The following is a 23,855-nucleotide window of genomic DNA, read 5'->3' as shown; positions in this document are numbered from 1 at the left end:
CATGTGTCTGTTTCTAGCATTTGTATTTGAAAATAAGCATTTGGAATTTAATCCATAGCCTACTGAAAACTGTGGGAGCCTTTCTGTTACTTTCAAAAGAGTTTTGGATCAGTTTACTGAAGAAGGAGAACTGATGATGCATGGAAGTCAAAACTCATTTTTTCACATTGTGTGACACGCTACACTACATCTCCAGATAATATCACAAAACATAGTATGACAAGAGCAGGACTAAACAGATGGCATAGCAGATATTGGCTTATTTCTGAATCTTTGGCAGCATCTGGGAACAAGCAGAGCCCATAATTTGCTGACTATTAACATTAGTCTGGTACATTTGTGTGAAACCATTGCACATAGATTGACTTCTTTTCAGAATAAACAGGTAGATAATTTTGTGAGTTATTTATACTCAATCTTCTCTGAAGTACAGGGACAAAGAGTTTCTGAGGACAGGAGGAAAACTGATAAATCCCTTTCTAGTTTCTAAAGCTATTGTGAACAAGATTTTTGTTCTTTTTTTCTTTTTTTTTCTTTTTTGTCTTGAAGTTTTGAAGTTCTAGGTATGTGTGTAAAGTACCAGGTATACATAATGTTCAGAAGGCCTTACTTCCTGCTCAGGAAAACATCATTTAGTGATGTGAAAGGAATGAGATGAAATCATGTCAGGGTAAGGGGTTTAGTCAAGCAGCTTGAGTGGGATTACTCAGCAGAGATGTCAAAAGCCAGTTGCTCTGGTAAATTGCTTGTCTTCTTCTGAGAGGGTCCCAGGTGTTGATTTTGACAGAAAATTTGTTTAATGCTTGAAACAATATGCATTTAAAACAATAGCCCTGCTGTGCAGACTGACAAACTGTTCTTTTAGAAGAGCATCTCTGACCAAGAAACTGTTTTGCCTGAAGAAATATTATTTCATTATGATCTTGGCTAAAAGTACGCACAGTGCATATCCTTTTTCCTGGTCCATGAATAGACTTAATTCCCAAAGAAGCAGGTGTGCTTTCTATGTCAAATACTATTTTAATGACTTTTTGTGTCACTGGTCATAAGAGACAATTTTCCCCGCAAAGCTATTGGGGAACAAAATAAAATTTTTTGTTCTCATTTTTTCAAAATTTTCCTTTGATCAGGTCCAAATTTTGTTATTTTGATTTTTAGTTAAACAATGTTTTTCTTTTTTCCTTTTTTTCTAAATGAACCACTCTATTGTAACACATGTTTGTTTTCTTTCACAGAGGCTTTCAGTGATGTTCAGAGCTCCGTCTACAGAACAGCCCTAAAACTACGATCCATACAAAGTTTGTGCCAGCGTTAGTAGATGAAGAGAATCTTGTGCTTTGACACAGAGAAGAATCTAAAAATTTTGTGCTGCTGTCACCATGAGTTATTATTATACTTAGCTCTCTCATTTTCCACCTGAGAATCTCAGAATGCATTATGAACACCTAAGAGCTAGATAGTACTTCATATACAAATTGATTTTCCCCCCCTTTTGAATGTCAGTGGAAATACATTAGTAAAATTCTAAAGGCATGGGAGAATCAAATTATTATTGCAATCTGCCACACTGCTATGTAGAAATCACCACAGTTATGAATCTTTATCTGTATATTATTACTCTTGTTAAATGTCAAGTTCTTGTGTTTCTTAGGAGTTATTTATTGGAAATATTGTGGATCATTGAAAATGCATTGACAGGCATTATTGATGTGAAGAAAATAAAATATGATAGCCCACAAAACCCCTGGCTAGCACTCATTCTCCCTGTCTTTGAAGTGAGTGAGAATTCTGTGCAAGCAAAGAATTATGGAACAAAACCCTGGTCACCTAGCTCGCTTTGAAATTACTGGATATAAATTCCAGATTGAGCTAAAATGCATGGAAGTCTTGAATTTTCCACCTGAAACAGTCTGTTGCTAAAAATGCACAACATTGCAAGTGAGGTCTTCAGGGTAGCACAGAAAAGCTGACTAGTTTGTTGGCCTTTGCCATATTTTTTCATTTGGGTATGCTCTTCTGCGAACGTATTTAGTCTGATCTCAGCCCCAATATGGTAAATCTGCGTGGTGCTATGTGTCACAGCATGGAAGTACCAAGTCATACAGGTACTGGTTTTTGTTAGCTCTGTTGCCTAGTCTTCCATGTCTCCTCTAGGCACTCGTAACATCTGTCCCAGTTACACTACTCCTCTTTGAACACTGGTGACCAGAATTGCAGATGGGTTTCCGGGTTGAGATTCGCCAGTGTCTCACACTGATAATTTCCCATCTGTGCTGGAAGGACCAAAGGTGACATATTCTAGGTTCTCTGCTTCTTCAGCAGTCTACAAATTTTCAACCTACTACCATCTTTCTCTTCTGATGTTAATTCTAATTTATCATGCCTCTGCAGTGCTGAATGTGACCTTTAAGAAGCCATAGCACTCTCTTCCCACTGGATATTAGTTGGCACATTTATAACACAGCTTGTTTGCCCTTTCTTGGCCATAGCGCCCCTCTTCTCCTTGTATTTGTGCATGAGGAGAAAAGCCTACACCAAAGCACAAATTGTTTCCACAGTCCCAGGTGAACTTTATTTTGAAGCCCTGAATGGTGTGTAGTTTTGTACTATTTATACATAGAATGGAAGCTAGGCCCATAATTTGGATGCAGCTAACCATGCTATTTTCCTCTATCATTTGAGTGCAGTTAATCATGCTGTTTTCCTTATCTTCCTGTCTATCCCCAAATCACATCCAGGGAATTTTAGTTTAGCTGTTCTATCTTTGTAGCCTTGCAAGATTTGCTACATCCATAAACCCAGGAAGACCTTTCCCAGATTATTTCCTTTTTATGTTGCATACTGGTTTAGACTTAATTTTATCTTAGTCTTTAGCATTTAACATTTAGTCTTACCTAGGCACTTCTAATAAAAAAATATTGAACTTCTATTCATGAAAAGGCAGGGTTCCTTATTCATTTCTCCCTTCATTTTCCCACAGTGGATTTGATTGATGTTTCTCTGATTCAGCACATCCTATCAAGTGAACAGAGCCAGAGGGGAAAGCAGGTTTCTCTGAAAGTGCAGCAGATCTCTGGGATGCTGACAGAACTGTTCCAAAGGGTGAGATTAGAAAAACCAGGCCAGGTAGATCCAAGGGCTGCTGAATTCACGTTGAGCCTGCTAGGTGCCATGTTTGACAGGTAAGAGGAAGCACAAATGTAAATGCATCGCAAAGTACTGCCAGACCAAGTCTGTTTCTACCACTCTTATACCATTTCTGTACGAAACCCTCCCATTTTGACAGTATTTTGCTTGGTATACACAGTGGGAGTAGTTCAGGAATACAGTATAGGAATATGAGGCACAAAGCTTTATCAGAGAAACAGTGGTCAAATGTTTCCAAAATCACCTGGAAGTCCAGATGTCTGCCAGTCCATGCTAACTTTCTCTGTTTTACAGAGAGTAGCTCTTCTTTTGACTGCCAAGGTATTTTGATATGCTCCTGAAAAAGAATGCATATTTGCCTTTGAATGACAGTATCCTTGCACAGGTCAAGAATTTGCCAGTCACTTTTCATTATATTTTTCTCCAGCTTAAAAAGTTCATCAACCAATTCTGAAACAAAACTACTGTCTCATAACTAAGCTGATCAGCTAGCTCCTGTGAATAGCAAATAGATTCTGGGAATAATAAGGAAGTAGCTTGCAGAGTGTACTTTTCTCGTGTATTGTTTGTTAATAACTAATTAATTCACTAAAGGCAGGAGTGGTTTGTGATTGTATCAGATCTAAAAGACAAAAGCTAAGTTCATTGTAGAATTTATTCATCACGGGTGAAATTTATTCCCTTCTACATCAGAACAAAGTTTTTTACTGAAAGTGAGTGAGATGCAAGTGGTCTGCAGGGCTTTTTCTGGAATTGCTGTTAATTAATAATATGATCACTATTGCTTAAGGTGCCATGTTATGAATTTTTTTGTACTTAAAAAAATCAATTAAGGCTAAGAATAAACTGGTGTATTACAAAACAAAGCTAGAAACACCCAGAGTACTTTGTAATTTGTGTGCACTATAAGGAACCATTTAGAAGAGTCTTCTTAACAGGACTATCTTGGTCTTTTTTTTTTTTTCTATTTTTATAGGACAGTGTGTAATTTTCTTTTTGCTGTCATTTCTTTTTACAAAAAAAATTCACAAGTTTCTTACCATGTATATAGGATAGAAAAAGCTTCTTATAATTTTTTTTCTAGTCATGTTTCTCTGTAGAGTGCCATCCTCCACTATCAACACTGGCAAGAGCACATAAGGGCTTTTCCTTGTTTATGTGGTAGCTTACTTAATAAGCTTACATAAACCATCATAAGGGTTTTTGATTGTACACTTTAGCTTTAATCTTAGACTTTTTTCTATGAAAGTTCTGGAAAAACTAAATACATTAATTAAAAATTTAGAAACTTGTGACCAACAGTTTCCCATGCAGATCATACTTTAGAGACTATGTTGTAGCTTTATATTTATATTGCAGTATGCTCTGTAAAAATGTAGTTTATCTAAAGATTATTGAAGGTGATTTTATGTAATGATATTCTGAAATATAATGCTGCTTTGCAAAAATTATATCTTAAATACAGAATTCCAGGATTTCCTGATTTATGGCTTCCAATTCACGTCTGCTTTGTCTTCACATAAATAAATGTTTTCTCATTAGGTGCCTATGTCGCAAACAGTGAAGCTGCCTGATTATATAATACAAAAACCAGATTGTAATCATGCTTTCTCTTCCCTATTTAGGAAGGCTTTCCACAAATTAAGAGCAGAATTTTTTTAGGACATGTATTGTAAATGTAAAATTATATTTTACTTGGAATGTGAGGTCTTTGAAGGAGATGCTGTCTTTTTGTTTTATGAGTGCATGTGATCTTGAACAGTTAACTCTGTAGTTATGTTCAGTGACAAAGGGTCCTGGACATAATATACCGCTGAAATGCAACATTAGTTATACACATATAAAAGGATATGAGTTTTGAAGTTGTCTTCCAGCATAGCAATATTTTTTTCTTTGGAGGTTTTAGTTTTTACATTGTCACTGAATGTAGAGTAACTTATTTTATTTTTCTAGATCTGGAACAGGTTATATCAAAACTAGATCTGCTGCAGCTGCCCTAATTGCCCTTTCAGGAGACACTCTACTGGCTAAATACAGAGGTGAGAAACGTATGATTTTATGCACTGCCTAAAATACTGAACATCGAGAAAAATCGCCATTGTAATTTTTTTACTATAAAAGAGAATACAGTGTTGCCATGCAAAAAGTAAACTATGTTGACTGCTTAGTTGTAGAGAAAGGCTGATGCAGAAGAATACTTTTCCATCAATGTCCATAGCCAACAATGTCCATGAAGAGTCTCAGAACAAGTCATAGTAAAGTTTAAGATAATTAGAGCTTAAAAATGATGGCCAAGTTCTATTTGCCTAGCAGAAAAGAACAGAAAACCCCTAGTTTTAAATTTCATTGGATTAGAAAACAATTTTGTGTATTTGATCCAGAAGCTTTTAGAGCTCTTTTAACATTAGACAAAATGCTTAAAGAACTAAGTACAATAGATAAAGGTAGCCCAGTGCAATGTGTAGCACAAAGATTTCTGCCTGCATTAAATGCTCAAAATGGAGAACAAATGGACCACAAGTGGCATATTGGCCTCATACTCTCCAATTGCATATTGTGTATGTCCTTCCAAATTACAGTTTGCAATTAACAATGCACAATTAAATAGGGCATATCTTGTATAAACATATTTAAATATTTTTCTTACAGCCATGAAAATGAGCTCATTGTTTTCTTCATTCTTACTTGTCTTAACTGCCAGGAATACGAAATTGCCTTAATTTCTTTGTTTTCCTTGTCTTTCCCCTGCCTGTAGGAAGAAAGTATTGTCACATCAGTCACTGAGTGCCTGTTAGATAGACAATAAAGGGAAGCTTTGGTGAGGGATTTATTTGGCAGGCTGCAATGAGCATGTAGATCGTTTGAGAATAAACAGCTAGAAGACAACTCGGGCTCTGCCAGGATTCCAGTTTCTTTCCTCTGGTTTTTTTCAGCTTTCTTCCAGTTTTATGCTATCCCTGATGGGAAGGTGGCCTTGATTACCCGTAGTGCCCTGAGAAGCCTACTAACAGACTTAAATCAGGTAATGCCACTGCAGTGTTGTTACACAACAGATCTTGTAGGATTATCCTAATCTAGGAGAAAAAAGTACATGGTTGGTACATTTTTTGTTTGATTACATTAAGAGACTGAAGTCAGTAGGGCACTCTGTCACAAAGGGAGCTACCATGCAAAATGGATAAGAGAGTCATATTCTGTAGCTTTTCTCAGTCAAAGTAACCACTTGCACCAGTGCCTCTGTGCATTAATTTTGCCTGAGCTTACAGGTCTTGGGAATAGCTGCATACAGCTGTTGCTAATGCGACTCCAAACTTCAGATATCTGCACTTCCTAGAATAGCTTGCAGTTGCAGAAAAATGCCTTAGCATACAGGTATTTCCAGCTGAACTGGCACTGAAAATGGGATCTGAAAATAACCCCTGAAGTTCAAACCCAGTGTCCTTTGGTATTGTAGTATGGCAACATAGAATGTTGATCCATTTCAGTAAGTGAGCTGGAAGCAAATCATTCTGACACATACTAAATGGTGAAATTGCATACTGATGGTATGAATATGAACAGGTTTTCTTCAGAACAGTATGTAAAATGGCATTTCTATAGATGCTTCACCATCTGTGTGCTGTCACCATCTCAGCAGAGCATGATGGGAACATCTGTTTTTCATTGAGGTGTTTCTGAGCGTTTCTTCTTTATGCAGATCCCAGCCATTGTGGGAGAAAGCTGCACTTTGTCTTGTGTGGAAATTGCAACTCACAGCTGTTTCCATGGCGTAAGTGAACTTCTATTGTCCTGGGAAATTATTTTGAATGGTTGGTTAAAATTGCAAGTATATTGCCATATAACACCCACCAGTATCTACTTTTAAGGGGCAAGACTGTTTGTCAGTCTTACAATATAGGAGGATTTATATCTATAGAAAAGATGCTCAGTAAGATACTACTGAAGACTCTTGCATTATTCCAGAACCTTTGGAACCCTGTAACATCTTACATGAATAGAAAATCTATGCTAGCAGAGTCCAATATCAGAGCTTTTATTAGGAATTGTAGATGAGACGCCAGTTCTTTTCAAGTAAATGGCTGAACTTGAGATGTATTTTTTCCAGGTTCTGAGTTCAGCAATTGTTGAAGAAAAATTCCTGTCTTGGATGAGATCGGAGCCTGCTGTTCTCCTGTGGCTCCCTACGTGTTACAGATTATCAGCCACAGAAATGGTTTCTCACCACGCTAGATGTAGAGTCTGCAAAATTTTCCCTATTACAGGCCTCAGGTGCGTCAGTAATTACTGTAGTCTATAGCATCCACATATATGTTTCTTGCCATTGCTTGCATACCCTACAGGCTCTAACCACTGTATTAAGCATCAAACTTCAGAGAAAATCTAATTTAACAAGTAAGATAGGTGAAGAGAGAACCATCACAGTTGCAAATCCTACATCAATAATGTAGTGATATTACCGTTCCAAGAGAGCAGCAAACAGGGATAAGCTGGTGCATAAGAAGCATATGAAGATGTAACTGCATTCTCAAAAATGGTTCTAGAACAACTGTTTCTTCCTTGGATTGAATTCTGATGCAGCAAATATATATGAAAATCATTAGTGGGTCTGGAGAATAGTCCACTGTCATTTGGACAAAATAACTCTTGCATTCAAAGAATGCTGAGGAAAGTCATTTTTCTAACAAAGGTGATTCTCTGCATTTCAGAACCCAGGGATCTGGATTTCTCAGTAATCAAGCTCACTTACACAGAGTTCTTACTTGTGGGGAAATAACTTAATCGTTCTGTTTTCCCTCACAGGTATCGCTGTCTGAAGTGCCTCAATTTTGACCTTTGCCAAGACTGCTTTTTCACTGGCCGTCTCAGCAAGCCACATAAGAGGTCACATCCTGTTGTGGAACACTGTGTGCAGGTAGAGTCCCATTTTACTGATTCATTTCCTTGTTCAAGTTCTTCATGTAGGCAGTAGACTCTTGAACTACATTGATTATGAAATTATGTGTGTACTAGCCATAATGGCCGTGACATATTAGCATTATTAATCTGGGAACAGTGAGTCAGGGACAGGAAAAAAGGGGGCTTCTAACTTTAGATGGAATGTTTTGTTCTGAAAAAACTGAATAGAGCCATGAAATGTCATAGTGCAAGTCCTCTTCCCGAGGAATTTTATGGCAAGTTTGACGCTTGTAGATCATCCTTAAACTTGTGGAAAGGGCCCTCAGTGTGTTCCAGTGCTCCTTCCTCCCAGTCCCAATGTGGACTCATTCAGAAATTAATTCATCCTAAAGTTGTACAAATGCCTGCTTGAAATTTCCTTTATCCCAGAGCATTTCCACTTTATTGTAAACCTTTTGGACTCATTTGTCTGTCAGTTAGGCTTGCAGCACGAAGAGGCAACATGGGTGCAACTAAGCTCGCCTACTTGGGCTCCACTACAGGTGCAACCTGTGCTTCCATCACACTAGTGGTGAAGTACAACACTGAGAATTTTTATTTGGAAGATCAGCTTCTCCTTTGAGCAGGAGATTCCAGATCTTTGCCAGAGCACCAGAGAGATTTTTTTGTGGATCTATATAACAGTATCTTCTTATGTTCCAGTAAATGAGCTGAAAAGCACCCATGAAAGTTTCCCTAGTAAGCTGTCCTTCATGGTCTCCTTCCTGAAACCCTGCATTTAACATGAAAGATATCTGGGTAGCCAGTGTCTGCACTAAAACTAAAGAATGTTAGTTAGACTGCTCTTGCAGTCACCGTTTGTCGGGGAACATTAAACTGTAACCACTTCATTGCTCTCTTTCTGGAAACCAAACCTTATTGCTAACACTGTGAGAAACTGTATCTGGATGCTCAGTATCTGCATTAAAAGTAACAGATAGATGTTCATTCCTCCAAATATTCTTCCTCATCCTCCATCTGTAAGAAAGTAGGAGAATCAAATGGCAACTGATGTCCTCATGTAGAGATTTCTAATAAAGACATTAAAAATCAGTGTGAATGGGAGTGTGTGGATGTGGAAGCACCAGAAGGAAGGGCAGGAGGTATATAACAAGGCAGGAGTTTATGCTGGCCAGCAAGATCACAGCACTTCCATACACAGCTTCTCAGGACAACCAAATCAGGAAAACAAAAGGTAGCCTGAAACAAAGGACAAACTGCCGTTTGAAGATGCCATCACAAGAGATGATGATGTGAAGGTAAAGAGCAAGACCTATACGTATAAGACACCCAAATAAGGAGAGGAAAGATCACAATCACTGCCAGCTCCTAAAGGAGCTAAAGACACATCCAAAAACTAGCGCATGGTCACACTAAGAGGAACCCAGGAGGCTTAAGAAGAACTGGCATCTCTTGTCCTCCATGTCACTGTAAGTCATCATGGCTGCACCATGTGTATACACACACCTTGGTGTGTTAATGCTGGAAAGACTACTTGGACACAGGTATGTTAGTGCTTGTGACTGAGTGAATGTGAGTGAGTGAAATCAGTTTTGTTTCAAAATTAAGCCCCCTTCCTCTCCTATACTGTCTGACATTGAGCTTTCCCACATTGTTGCTGCAATATTGCAACTGGGTCACTGAACTTAGGTTTCCTTTATGTAACCCTACTCTAACACTAATCCTGTAAATATTACTTTTGTAGCCAAAATCTATACAAAAATTAAAAAGATAAGGTACTCGCTATGATAGATACCATTTTTATATCCTTTGTGTGGGACATAAAAGAATCAGTAGTGAGCCACTTTTCCCATACCTTTCACTCTTAGCAGATGCTGTCCTTGGCTGGATAAGTTTTCACATTGTCTTTATCAGGGAGTGGGCTGCTGCTATTTGAAATATCAGCACTGTTTTTTCCTTACCATGCTGACACCTTGTGGTAATGTCATTACGATGTTGAGAAATGACTAGGGGGCATGCTGTAGGTTTTTTGTGTTTTCCTGCTCAGTCTGCCAGGGCTCACCCCGTGGCTTGCAGCAGTCACTTAGTGGGGCAGAATTGGTTTGTGTCCTCCTATAATACAACTACTGAGCTTAGTCGTGCTTGAGCCTGACACTGCTGTGGCAAATGGAAGTGCGGTTTTTACTGTATTGTATGAGAGGAGGACATGAGGCACAGAAGGCTGTATCTATGAACACTTCATACAAGTATAAAAGTACTTATTCCAATTGATCAAGAGGGAACTTAGATACTAGTTGGGCAGAATTATTGTTGTGGCTGTGAGCTTAATAATTTTAACTGCCAAAAATCTGTGTTAGGCATTTCCAGGCTGCCTGAATTTGGCCCAGGCAGAGAGTTTGCTCACCTAACAGAATTGGAAATGCTCTTGCCTGCATCATCATCCACCTCAGCTCCCCTTCTAGGGCTCAGACAGCAGCCATCAGCTTCTTCAGTGTTGAACAGGTGGACCTTTGCTTTCTCATGTCTTCCCTTTGCCTTGGACTGTGTCTACTTCTGGTCAGCATCTGCTTGAAAATTCACTCCATTCTTTATTATCCCTCATTCCAACAGATGTCAGCAAAGGCAAATGCAAAGCACTTCCTCCACACAATCAAGAACAACCTCTTTCAAGAGCGCTGCAGAAGAAAGGAGGCTCAAAGAAGGAGGGCTCTGGAACTAGTAGAGGAGAGGCACTTCCATGTTCATGAAAAGACTTTGTGAGTTTCTGTTTCAAATGAGTTTGTAATCTCTGAATAATATGCCAGGCTGTGGGATATTGCTTGAGTACGTCCTTTGCGTAAGTGATTTTGTTACGACAGACACCATGTCATGATATTTCCATTAAAAAGGGAAAACGTAAGTGGGAAGTTGCTGCACATTGTTCTGTAGCTTAATCATGATTACTATGCTGACAACCTAATGTCCAGTTGTCTTATAAAATATAACATGGTTGTGTCTTCCTTCCTTCCTTCCTTATGTCATCTCTTTCTCTCCTTGCCATTTCTTATGCTCAGCCTAGGGTCAAGCTCTGCAAATATTTAGTACCTGTCACAATTGCATGGGTTTTTAAGCATCTCCTCTGTCAACAAATTCATTGGAAATGAACTATGAATACTTGCCACATGTGACCCATGGTGCGGTCACCGACAGTCGTTCTACTCAAGTCCTGCTGAATTGCAGTCCTGTGGGATTACTCACAATAGTGAGTAGCTGATCTCACCATTCTAGTTCTTTCAGATCAGTTCTGTTTTGTCTGCTTTTAATTAACATGTAAATTCATTACTGTATTTCCACTGATCACAGTGGTTAATAATGAGCAGTGGAGATGGTGTTGTGATTTCCCCTATAGTTTCTCCTTCCTTTCTCTGGGATTTTGGTTGATATTTAGGTGTAGAAACTGAAAGGAATGATTATATGAGATATGCTCTACAAATGTACAAATGGCGAGATTCCTTCCTAGCTGTATAAAGACGTAGCGACTCTCTTGGGTCTCACATGTTCTCCAAATGGGGCTTCAGTGAGACTAGAATAGGGAAAAACGGTCACTCCTCTCTAAAAGAATTAATTTCATCCTTGTGCAAAGGAGGAGAAGAATCTGTTTATAAAACTTGGTTGTGCTACACTGCTAGATAAGTACATTGTTATTAGAAACCAATTTGTTATATACAGTAAGGCTAATGGATGATAGTTACAGCAATTATCATGGAGAATATTATTTCAGTGGTTTTTTTAGAATGGTGAAATGCAAAATGCTTGTATTCAACAACAAAAAATATTTCTCCATTTTGAATGTCATTTAATTCTACAGTAAGCAATCAATATTCCTCTGTAATTCTGTGGGGTTTTGCTTACCTAAATCTTGGGTAGCAATAAGAGCAAGAACAATTTGTGGTTGCTGTTACAGGTGGCACTGTGGGGCTGATAGGTATCTGGGCTTTTCGTAGCATAGAATGGGCTGAACAGGAGGATATCTGGCCCTTTGCTAGATTTTTGTAGTTGAATTTCCCAATATATTTAGCTCTTTGCTAAAGGAAGCAAGAGAAGCAGCAAATTGCACTGGTACTAAATGGGTGGAAAGAAGACCCTGTTGTTGAGATTCTGTTGAAAGAATGGAATTTGTTTTCAGGAATTTCATTCTTTCAGCCAAAATATACTAGCAGGCATAACTAAACCATACTTCTTGCTTAGTCAGTAGCATAGCTGTCTGTCTGTGCCTTAATTTTATTTTGATCTTTCTGGATACCAAAGCCATATAAGGCTTGATCCCTTTTCTACTCATTATTTCTCTGTTGGCATACAGTCCTCCTGCAGAACACAGTGCTTCACCACTACCTGGGCCTGAAAACCTGTCTGTCCCAGTGGACAGGCCTGTCCTGGAGTCACCCAAATTCATATCTGAAAACAGAACTGTAATGCAGAAGAGTGAGAATAACAGCAAGACACCAGAGCAAGGCAAAACAAAAGCTCAGGTGAGCAAAAACACGAAGCTGAAATAATGCTAAAGCTGTGAAGAAGACCTACCAAGTTAACTATCTAATTGCCTTCTAATTGCCAATGAAAAAAGAAATGTAACAGACAGCTTCACCTTTCTGTTAATTTCTCATTTATGGAAAAAAACATGGAAACTGAAAACTTAGTGAGGCTTGAGATTGATACCTCCCAAGATTAGTGAGTAACTCCTTGATTCCATGACCTTCAGAAGCATTTGTAAGAATATTTGCTCTGTTACTTTTTTTTGAGTTGTCATACAGTAGCACATTAAAGACTAAGACTGGAGTCCTCTCTCTATTCTGACAGTAAAAAATGCCATCATGTCCTCCTACTGTAGGGAAATACCAAGGAAGGATGTCTTAATTCTTATTAGGCTCAGGTCATTTTTGTCACCATGGCAATAGCAAGAGGACAGAATGGGCCCTTCTTAAGGACAAACCCAGAGTAGTGTCCACTCCAACTAAAACAGCTCATGCATAAAAGCTCTCCACTAATCCATTTCCAGGTTCCCAGCATAGAAATAATGCTAGAGGACTGGGTAGGACAGTGTAGACAAAAATAAGTACATAGCAGTTTTTTGTTTCTATATTTATTTGAGAGGTTGGTAGCTCTGCACATAGTCAGAATATAGGGAACACTGGGTTGTGTTCAAACCAGTTTGTGTCATCTGCTCATCTTGTTCTTCCCAGAAGCCAAGGGTGCAGTAACTGAGAACTAGCCTGTGCGTGTCACATCACTCCTTTGGCTGCTACTCCTGTGCTGTCTTTTAGGACTCTGCTGCCCCACTTAAGTTACAGTGCCAGTCAGCACGTATCTGCAGGAGAAGTTGTGGTCAGATATTGCTGAAGCATATAATTTTGATGGCTGGCATTTGTCATTTTAGAAGACAGCAAAATGGGACTTGCATCCCTGTAGTGGGATTTTGTCACATGCATTGCTGTCTTGTTCATTTTCTTTCTGGGTTGAGAATTCTTTTTGAGCCTCCTGGGGGCCATCACAAGTCAATTGAAGCGCGTGATTGGGAAAAGCCAACATGGCTTCACTAAAGGCAGATCGTGCTTGACAAACCTGGTGGCCTTCTATGACAAAGTGACTTGCCTGGTTGACATGGGGTGGGCGGTGGACATCGTCTACCTGGACTTCTCCAAGGCCTTTGGTATGGTCCCCCACAGCCTCCTCCTGCAGAAATTAATGCGTTATGGCCTAGACAAGTGGTCTGTGCAGTGGGTGGGGAACTGGCTGACAGGCCGCACCCAAAGGGTGGTGGTAAATAGCTCTTTCTCAAACTGGCAACCTGTCACTAGTGAAGTCCCCCAGGGATTGATATTGGGCCCAATGTTATTCAACATCTTTATAAGTGATCTGGATAACGGCATCAAGTGCAGCCTGATGAAGTTTGCTGATGACACCAAGTTGAGTGGGGAATTAGACACTCCAGAAGGGAGAGCTGCTCTGCAGGGAGATCTGGATAGGCTGGAAGAGTGGGCCAGCAAGAACCTTATGAAGTTCAGCAAGGACAAGTGTAAGGTCTTGCACCTGGGAAAACATAATCCAGGAGTGCAGCACAGACTGGGATCCACCTGGCTGGAGAGCAGCTCTGTGGAAAGGGACCTGGGGCTCCTGGTGGACAGAAAGCTCAATATGAGCAAACAGTGTGCTGCTGCGGCCACGAAGGCCAACAGGATGCTGGGTTGCATCAAAAAGGGCATCGCCTTCAGAGAGAAAGAAGTCATTATCCCGCTCTACTCAGCGCTTGTCAGGCCACACCTGGAGTACTGTGTACAGTTCTGGTCCGCGCTGTACAAAAAGGATGTGGACAGGCTGGAAGGGGTCCAGAGAAGGGCCACCAAGATGATCAAAGGATTGGGAAGCCTGCCATACGAGGATAGGCTGGGAGAACGGGGTTTGTTCAGCCTTGAGAAAAGGAGGCTCAGAGGGGATCTCATCACCGTGTACCAGTACTTAAGGGGCAGCTACAAAGAAGATGGAGACTCCCTTTTTACAAGGAGTCACATGGAGAGAACAGGGGGAATGGACACAAGTTGCTCTTGGGGAGATTCCGCTTGGACACAAGAGGTAAATTTTTCACACTGAGGACAGTCAACCATTGGAATAACGTCCCCAGGGAAGTGGTTGACTCGGCCATGTTGGACACCTTCAAGAGTCTTCTGGACAGGGTGCTGGGCCATCTTGTCTAGCCTGCGCTCTTCCTGGAAAGGTTGGACTAGATGATCCCTGAGGTCCCTTCCAACCTGTGATTCTGTGATTCTGTGAAAAAAGGCAGGGAAAAAAGATATTGTTATGTCTTGTCTTATGCTGTCTGTTTTGATGTGAACCTTTACATTTTTTATGCTTTCTGTAGAGATGAGTGTGGATTTTGAAATCCATTTTACAGGTCCTGTATATTAAATGCTTACATGGTCCCATAGTTGCCTTAAGACAAAGTAATAAACCTGAACGTCTATAACGTTTGTGGCAACAAATGTTGCCACCTTCAAACTAAATAATAATTGAAGAGATGGTTATCGTGCATGAGATGGGAAAGTTTCTCCACACCTGTCCATGTGACTGGGACATCTGCCTCCTGGTCAGCATGTATGAGAGGTGATGCTTATAGGCTGCTGTTGTCTGTTTCTGCCATGGCACTGGGAGTATATAAGTAGAGAGTCAGAAACAAGTTCAAATGAGCAAACACCCAGATACAGTACTGTCTGCCCTCCTTCCATACAGGCCAAGAGATTTTCTTTTATACCAAAAGTCTTGCATCATACAGAATGTCTGATGACCTTGAAAAGCATACTTTAGCTAGAAGAGAATTTTGGGAGGACAGGTATTAACTTTAGAGATGTAGGCAGTTGGACTATGCTATGTCCACTCCAAAAAGTGATACTAGATATAAATCTGTGTCTGACACGTCTTCCTAGAGCTTAATAAGAGAAACGTTATGTGCATTATTACCCTAGGATGTTGAGACCCTCAAGGTTTGAATATGGAATGTACTTTGTGAAAAGATGCACTCATCAAGACTGTAATACTCTATTTTTTCTTGAAAGGGGTCATATATCACTTTAGTAATAAAAAAAAACCCATGAGATTGAGCTTTCGGCACAATTGTTTATATAACTAACTGTCGTAAATGCAGGTTTGTGGATATGGCCGACTACACCAAATTGTCACAAATATAACCTTGTGTATCCTGCCAACTACACCAGATTTGTCAGGAATATTATACTGATTTCCAACATCTTATCGTGCAGATTATTTCAATGTTGCTTAAAAAGATGCAGACCATAAGTCCAATAATAGCTTTTAAATAGAATCCATTAGCTTCGACGTCCTGGGGACACAGCTCTTAGTCTCATAATTTCCTCACAGCCCTGATTCCAGCCCATCTTATACGATGCCTCTAAAGCAGCTTACCTGGAAAGTGTTTGCCTCCCTGACTTCTGGGCTACTGTCCCCTGCGTGGCCCAGACACTACTACTTCCATTCAAAGACCAGGAGTTTCTCCTCTCTTCTACATTCAGTCTGTCTCCCTCCATCTCCTTGCCCCAAAGCAGTTGTGTGACTTGGGACTGTTCCCAAATCAGAATATTCCATTTTGCAGAAATTCCAGGGAATGAGGTTTTTGTTCTAATTTAAAACAAAACAAATTCTCATACACTTAGAATTTGTCATAGGACAAAGAATTCGTTCTATAAATTTTCCAGGCCATTCTAATAGCCATTAGAAATATTTTAATGCATCAATTGATTGCAAACAGTTACATAAAAGAGGTTAACTGGTAAATCTGTAAAACAGACCAAATCCCAAATTTACCATGCCCTCTTATAGCAAAATTTGCATAGAAAACAAAATGTTCTTGGTGATGAAGTTATGAACAGATACTTTTGTCTTTTCTTATTACAGGCAATAGCTTATTTTGAAGCAGATGTGTTAAAAATGCACGAATCCATCAAAAGCATTCACAATGAGATCAGGTAGGTAAATGCAGTAATACAATGACTGAAGACTGGTGGGCAACGCTGCTCTGGTGAAGAGCTAGAAGACAAATTATTTTTCCATACTTTAGGGATTTTGAGGTTAAAAAAAGAAATCCTATCAAATGGGGATGAATGATAAAAACTCAGCAACAAAAATTGTAAATGAAGATCACTTGAAAAATGCTTGCTTTCGTCAGCATTTCTGCAATTGTTTATTTACATTTCTAAAAGTCATTTTTAAGGGAAAAAATGTTCATTCGCATAAAAATATCAGAATAACATACTTTTTCAAATTTTTCTCTGAGTAAGGTTAATCAAAACAAATTTCATAGTTCACATGAAGTTTTTAAATCCAGGTAGGATATCTTTCTTAAAATTATGCTGCAAGTCAAATAGAGACTACAGGCTTAATACAGTAACTAGTGGTAAAAGTTCCACAACTTAGATTATCACAGAAGTCCCTTCTGATATTCAAACCTTTGACACAATAAAACATTAATTCCTAAACTACAAATTCCTTGGGTGGGTGGTTTGTTTGTTTGGGCTGGGGTGTTGGTGTATGGGCAACCATGCTTACCTGTTTCACTTTTGCTTTCCCCTCCTTCATTTTTGTAGTTCTATATGAATGTGCTGTAGATATAATCATGTCTGTGTCCACTGAAACCAATGGAATTACAGCAAAGTGAAGAATTTGATCCTGAATCTACTCTCTCTATTTTCTTCAGTATGTTCAGTTCCCTCTGTTGCTGTTTTGTTTCATTCTAATAAGTCAATGTACAATTACTGCTCCAAATTCACACAAGGGCACTCCAAGACTCGAGCAAAATAATTGCATTTTCATTGTAGGTCTGTGTCCTTACCTCATTCTCTGTTCTCACATGGGAAAATAAAGAGATACGGTGTCATGGTTTAACCCCAGCTGGCAACTAAGCACCACACAGCTGCTCTCTCATTTCCCCCGGTGGGATGGGGGAGAGAATCAGAAGGGTAAAAGTGAGAAAACTTGAGGGTTGAGGTGAAAACAGTTTAATAGGTAAAGCAAAAGCTATGCACACAAGCAAAGCAACACAAGGAATTTATTCACTCCTTCCCATCAGCAGGCAGTTGTTCAGTCATCTCCAGGAAAGCAGGGTTCCATCCATGTAACGGTTACTTGGGAGGACAAATGCCATAACTCCGAACATCCCCTGCTTCCTTGTTATTCCCCCAGCTTTTATTGCTGAGCATGACGCCTATGGTATGGAATATCCCTTGGGTCAGTTGGGGTCAGCTGTCCTGGCTGTGTCCCCTCCCAGCTTCTTGTGCACCCACAGCCTGCTTGCAGGTGCGCTGGGGTGCGAAGCAGAAAAGGCCTTGGCTCAGTGTAAGCACTGCTCAGCAGTAACGAAAACATCCCTGTATTACCAACACTGTTTTTAGCGCAAATCCGAAACATAGCCTCATACTAGCAACAATGAAGACAATTAGCTCTATCCCAGCCAAAATCAGCACATATGGCAAAGATATTCAGCTTTTGTTCAGATTAGCAATAGTTGAGAGGATATCTGCGAAGTCTGCTCCCAAAATACTGCATCACCCTCTGACCCAGACCTTGTCATATAACTAGATGAATGAATCACATTACTCATGTTGCCATAAGCTGCTGTAAGTAGTTTGCTTCTAGACAGAGGGACGCTATAATGTCTCTTGTGTTGCAGCCACCTTTGTGGGAGGGGTAAAACTCCAAAATGCAAAGCTCAGTCCTGGCCACAGTTCTACTCAGCATCTTTCCTCATCTAGAACACTCCTGTTCTTGCTAATACCATGGATAAAGCCCAGTTTTTTAAATACTGGCCTCAAACCCCAAAGCTGACAAAAATTTCCTGAACTGACAAAGAGGAGAAAGTTTGTGCTACCTTGTTTGCTGTTTTCCATGACTGCATATATTTGTGTGTGTGCGCTCTAGCAAAATTCCCACCCTCATGTGTCCTGGCAGGTACATGAAGAAGCAGTTCAACAAATGGAAGGGCAAAATGCAATTCCTTCACAACTGCCAGGAAGACAAAAGCTGCAAAATAGAGGCAAATCTCCAAAGCCTGAAAGCAAGCCATGAAAACCTACAAATGAAGCTACAGCAAATAAAGCAAGAATTAAAGGTATGGTAATAAATATCCTAAGAATCTTCACTGCTATGGGCAATTACTGAACATCAACTACTCCTTTTCCTGCAGACACCACACTTGATACTATTTCATGCACCTTCCACTTGTCTGCTCAGTCATCTTATGTTCTTGTCTTCAGTGAAAGCAGATAGCCTCTTTGCAGCAGGGATTTTCTTGTCATTCTGTATATATTTAGCATCTAGCACAGATATCCATGTGTAGGATGTTTAATACTACTGCAATGAAAATAATGAGAGGATATTCCAATAAGAGTGAGAATATGTTTCCAAAAGACGTGTTGCATATACTTCATTGCAGTCTTTTCTTAAAAAAAGAATCCTGTGTTGGTGTTGAATAAATAAAACACTCTTGTCATTCCTAATTGCTGTCTTGTACTGGGATGTAATACAGACATCTTACAGAAAATATTTTGTTTCTTTTCAGTCGTATTGACTCTTATTCATTTAAAGCAACTCTGATGTTCTAAAAAGGCCTTTATTTCACAAGGAATGCATATAGATTTGCCACCTACAGCATTTTTGTAGCATTTTCTGCAATGCTCTTTTTAGAGTGTTTTTCAGGGATGGTCAAACATAGAGGAAAGCCAGACACATCTACAGTGCACACCTGGTCAGCTTTATATCACTTACACATGGAGTCTGATATGACCTGGCATGTCATACCGTCCTGTGTGTATGCTGTGACACTGGCCTGTCCACACATGCAGGACTGGCTGCACACACACAGTTAAGTGTCCAGGGCATGCACAGTCAGCTCAGTGCATCCCAATTACATCAGACTTGGCATTCATGCAGTGGGTAGTATTTGTCATCATAGTTCTGTCTAGAAAATTCCAAGTACAACTGTGACATTGACAACCAACCTAGTTTTGGAATTTCAGATGTTAACAGGTGTGAGGTGTTTGATATGTGTTTAATAGACACATTTTTTTTCCCTTAGTTTAATTCTTTTAGAACAATTTTCCTGCAAATTTACTCTTGGAACATTATTATTCCCACTTTTCAATGGCATTAAGGTATGTAAAGTCTTCAGTCTGGAATTGTGGAAAAATGGCCACATAGATTTGTCCAAACTGAAAAACAATGTTTCATTTTATTGGGGGAAAATATTTTATAGGTGAAAAGAATTGGTTTAGTTCAGCAGAAATTAAAAAAAAAATTATTATGACCCAAAATTATTTTCCTATTCTACTACTACCAGCAAAGCAAAATATCAACGATTTTCACAATGTAGTTTCTGTGTTTTGTCTATTGTAGAAAATGTTACAGTCACCAGAGGATCCTTTTGCACAGAGCCAGAATATGCTGCCAAGAAATCCACATGTCCTGCTGGAAAGGAGAATGCAGGGTCAATTAAATCCTGACCAAATAAGGCCTACTTCCAGAACATGTGCAGACTGGAAATCTTTGAATCCCCCCAACTCTGCAAACAGAGAGCAGGTTTTACAGACACCTGAGGTTCCTGCTGTAGTGGATTTTATGTTCTCAGAAGACCCACTGGAGTCAGTGTCCCTGCAGAGCAACAGACCTTTTATGGGACAGTATGAAAAAGCAAAAGAGAATCAGACATATCTGCCTGAATTGACAGAAAACTCCCTCGGTGGCATCACGAGGAATACAGTTTTTACTCCCACTGCAGTACAGATACCACCTGATGAGAAGGAAGTCAGTGAGGAAGTGGAACTGCAGCAGCTAGTGATGAAACTGAAGGATACAATGTCTTTCCAAGCCCAACCAGGTACATGTTCTCCCAGTTATCTTGACATTGTCTTCTCACCTTCATCCAGTTTACTGTCTAATATTGTTCTTAATCATTTAACCCTCAGAGGAAATTCAGAACCTTGTCTTTGACTTCTAGAAGTACTCCAGCTCTATCCTATAAAGTAGAACAAATTCCTGTAAGGTAGAATATCCTAATAAACAAGGAAGGGCTGGTTGAGGATGTGAGAGTTGGAGGTAGCCTTGGCTGCAGTGACCATGAGATGGTCGAGTTTAGGATACTGCGAGGTAGAAGCAGGGCTATGAGTCTGTTTACAACCCTGGACTTCAAGAGGGCCAACTTTGCCCTCTCCAAAGACCTGCTAGGAGGAATCCCATGGTCTAGGGCTCTGGAAGGCAGGCAGGGTCCAAGAGAGCTGGACAGTATTCAAGGACCACTTCCTCTGAGCTCAAGATTGGTGCATCCCCAGGAGAAAGAAGTCAGGCAGAGGAGCCAGGAGACCTGCGTGGATGATCAAAGAACTTCTAGAGAAAGTCAAATGGAAAAAGAAGGTTCACAGCATGTGGAAAAAGGGACTGGGCACTTGGGAAGAACATAGGAATGTTGTCAGGGTGTGCAGAGATGCGACAAGGAAGGCTAAGGCACACTTGGAATTAAATCTGGCAATGCATGTCAAAGATAACAAGAAGGGCTTCTTTAAATACATCAGCAGCAAAAGGAAGACTGGGGATACAGTGGGCCCACTCCTGAGCAAGGAAGGGGCCCTGGTAACGCAGGATGCAGAGAAGGTGGAGTTGCTGAATGCCTTCTTTGCCTCAGTCTTTACTGCTAAGGCTGGCCCTCAGGCATCTCAGCCCCTAGAAAAGAGAGGACAAACCTGGAGAAAGGCAGGCTTACCATCAGTTGAGAAAGGCTGGGTCAGAGATCACCTAGGCAAACTGGATCCTTGCAAATCCATGGGCCCTGATGGGATGCACCTGTGCGTGATGAGGGAGCTGGTGGATGTTCTTGCTGAGCCACTCTCCATCATCTTTGAAAGGTCATGGAGGACAGGAGAGGTGCCCGAGGACTGGAGGACAGCAAATGTCACTCCCATCTTCAAAAAGGGCAAGAAGGAGGACCTGGGGAACTACAGGCCGGTCAGCCTCACCTCCATCCCCGGAAAGGTGATGGAGCAGTTCATCCGGGAGGTCATCTCCAGGCATGTAGAGGACAAGAAGGTTATCAGAAACAGTCAACATGGATTCACCAAGGGAAGATCACGCCTGACCGACCTGATAGCCTTCTATGATGGTGTGACTGGCTGGGTCAATGAAGGGAGAGCAGTGGATGTTGTCTATCTTGTCAAATGCCTTACTGAAGTCACTGTCTCCCATAGCCTCCTCACAGGCAAGCTAAGGAAGTGTGGGTTGGATGAGTGGACAGTGAGGTGGATAGAGAACTGGCTCAACAACAGAACTCAGAGGGTCACGACCAATGGAGCAGAGTCTGGATGGAGGCCTGACACTAGTGGTGTTCCCCAGGAGTCTGTGCTGGGTCCAGTCCTGTTCAACATATTCATCAATGACCTGGATGATGGGATAAAGTGTAACCTCAGCAAGTTTGCTGATGATGCCAAGCTGGGAGGAGTGGCTGATATGCCAGAAGGCTGTGCTGCCATTCAATGAGACCTGGACAGGCTGGAGCACTGGGCCAAGGGGAACCTGATGAAATTCAGCAAGAGCAAGTGCAAGGTCCTGCACCTGGGGAGGAACAACCCCATGCACCGGTACAGGCTGGATGCTGAACTACAGGAAAGCGGCTCTGTTGGGAAGGACCTGGGAGTGCTGGTGGGACAGCAAGCTGGCCATGAGCCAGCACTGTGCCCTTGTGGCCAAGAAGGGCAACGATATCCTGGGATGCATTAAAAGGAATGTGGCCAGCAGATGAAGAGATGTTATCCTCCCCCTCTACTCTGCCCTGGTGAGACCACGTCTGGGGTACTGTGTCCGGTTTTGGGCCCCCCCCAGTTTAAGAAGGATGTGGAACTGCTCGAGCAAGTCCAGCAGAGAGCTACCATCATGATTAGGCGCTGGAGCATCTCCCATAAAAAGGAAAAGGCTGAGAGACTAATGTTGGACTAATTTGAAACAGAATGAGTCAAGGCATATAAGAGGAAAACAGTCTCAGCAGTCAATTAAGGAGCAAACTTATACTGGTGAAGGCACAGGTGGTCTTTGCTGTTGGCACTTCTGTGACACTGGAAACAGCTTCCAGAAGTACAAAATCCCTATGTAATCAATGGTCTTACACAGCGGAGCTTTGTTCAACAGTCAGGATGCCTCACTTTTGATAATGAGGATGTAATAACGACAGTGACTAAAAAACCTTCTGTTTCTACAGGGTTATCTTTAATAAGAGATTTATAAAGTTTTTCAGGGCTCTGGCAGCATCCAAATGCTTTGAAAGACTTAAAATCTGTTCTACTTTTCAGCTCAGCAGTCTGCTTTGCAGCAGGAGTTCTTCTCTACAGCTGAATGTGTTTGCAGATCCTTTTCTGACCTCATCAACCAAGTAACTTCACAAGCTTGTAAATGATGGAAACTACCATTCACCTTACAGCTTTGCTGAACTATTGAAGGTAATTGATGCCACGTCAGACTCTTTAAAGTGTCTCAGGTGTTGCCTGTAATAACCCAACATTACAGATTTCCACATTTGCTAACTTCATCAGGAACCATAAATAGTGTTAGAAAATGATGTTCCTTTTCTATTGGTTGTTTACAGCTCCTGTGCAGGAGATGTTTGCCCAGCTGATAAAAATCATCATCTCTTCATTAATGTTACACAGGCTTTCACAGCTGTCCTGCCCTGTCCTCTCTTGTTACTGCTGTGTAATTGGTAATGGCTTGTGTTTCAGGAACATTTATTCTTTATATGAGAGTTGGCTTGAGTCAGTTGGTTTCAGTGATGTATTTTCTATCATTTTTTCTTAGACTAAAGGAAGGAATAAGTTCTTAACTGTCTGCATTCTCAATACTTGATATTTAAATATTCATATTTTTCCAAACTACTGAATTCATATTTAAAGGAAAAGATGCTTTGAACATTTAAAGGAATTTTATTGCTTTAGAAGAGCCTTTCCATTATTAACTTATGCGTTAGTATAGAACAGTTAATAAGAATGTAGTGTTTCATATAGGATGGCTAATAAGAATGTAATTTTACCTGCAGCATCTAAATGTGAGAAAAAGAAATTTTTCCTTGGTTACTAGTACTTTTTATTTGATGGAACATATCTAAAACTTCCAGAATATTAAAAATACTTACCAAGCCTGTACACACATGTATGGGCATACATACGCATGTAAGTAAACGTATAAGCTACACAGTTTGTAAACAGATAGATGATTGGCTGTAGGTAGCAGGCTGTACTTGC

General features: G+C 40.4%; 1 protein-coding gene across 1 annotated transcript; it reads left to right on the top strand.

Moving 5' to 3' along the window:
- The first annotated feature begins 1,019 nt into the window (after positions 1-1,019).
- Positions 1,020-23,014, top strand: DYTN (dystrotelin). The gene is made up of 13 exons (XM_075093735.1): positions 1,020-1,310; positions 2,981-3,182; positions 5,101-5,186; positions 6,081-6,169; positions 6,845-6,916; positions 7,253-7,416; positions 7,948-8,059; positions 10,654-10,799; positions 12,383-12,551; positions 16,483-16,553; positions 18,532-18,691; positions 19,975-20,455; positions 22,911-23,014. The coding sequence occupies exons 1-13, from the start codon at positions 1,166-1,168 to the stop codon at positions 23,012-23,014; spliced, it is 2,001 nt and encodes a 666-aa protein (XP_074949836.1). The 5' UTR covers positions 1,020-1,165.
- Positions 23,015-23,855: the final 841 nt, after the last annotated feature.

The sequence above is a fragment of the Phalacrocorax aristotelis genome, chromosome 5, assembly GCF_949628215.1.
Source record: "Phalacrocorax aristotelis chromosome 5, bGulAri2.1, whole genome shotgun sequence".
In the NCBI taxonomy this organism is placed as follows: domain Eukaryota; kingdom Metazoa; phylum Chordata; class Aves; order Suliformes; family Phalacrocoracidae; genus Phalacrocorax; species Phalacrocorax aristotelis.
The sequence above is the reverse complement of the archived record's forward strand: the minus strand, read 5'-3'. Positions and strand labels throughout refer to the sequence as shown.

What these genes read in the sequence shown, in the direction of transcription:
- DYTN (XM_075093735.1), top strand. Translation starts at nt 1,166, where the DNA reads ATGTTTTTCTTTTTTCCTTTTTTTCTAAATGAACCACTCTATTGTAAC. An exon ending in CTCACAGCTGTTTCCATGGC is followed by an intron (nt 6,917 to 7,252) that starts GTAAGTGAACTT and finishes TATTTTTTCCAG; the next exon opens with GTTCTGAGTTCAGCAATTGT. An exon ending in AAGGCAAAACAAAAGCTCAG is followed by an intron (nt 12,552 to 16,482) that starts GTGAGCAAAAAC and finishes TTCTTATTACAG; the next exon opens with GCAATAGCTTATTTTGAAGC.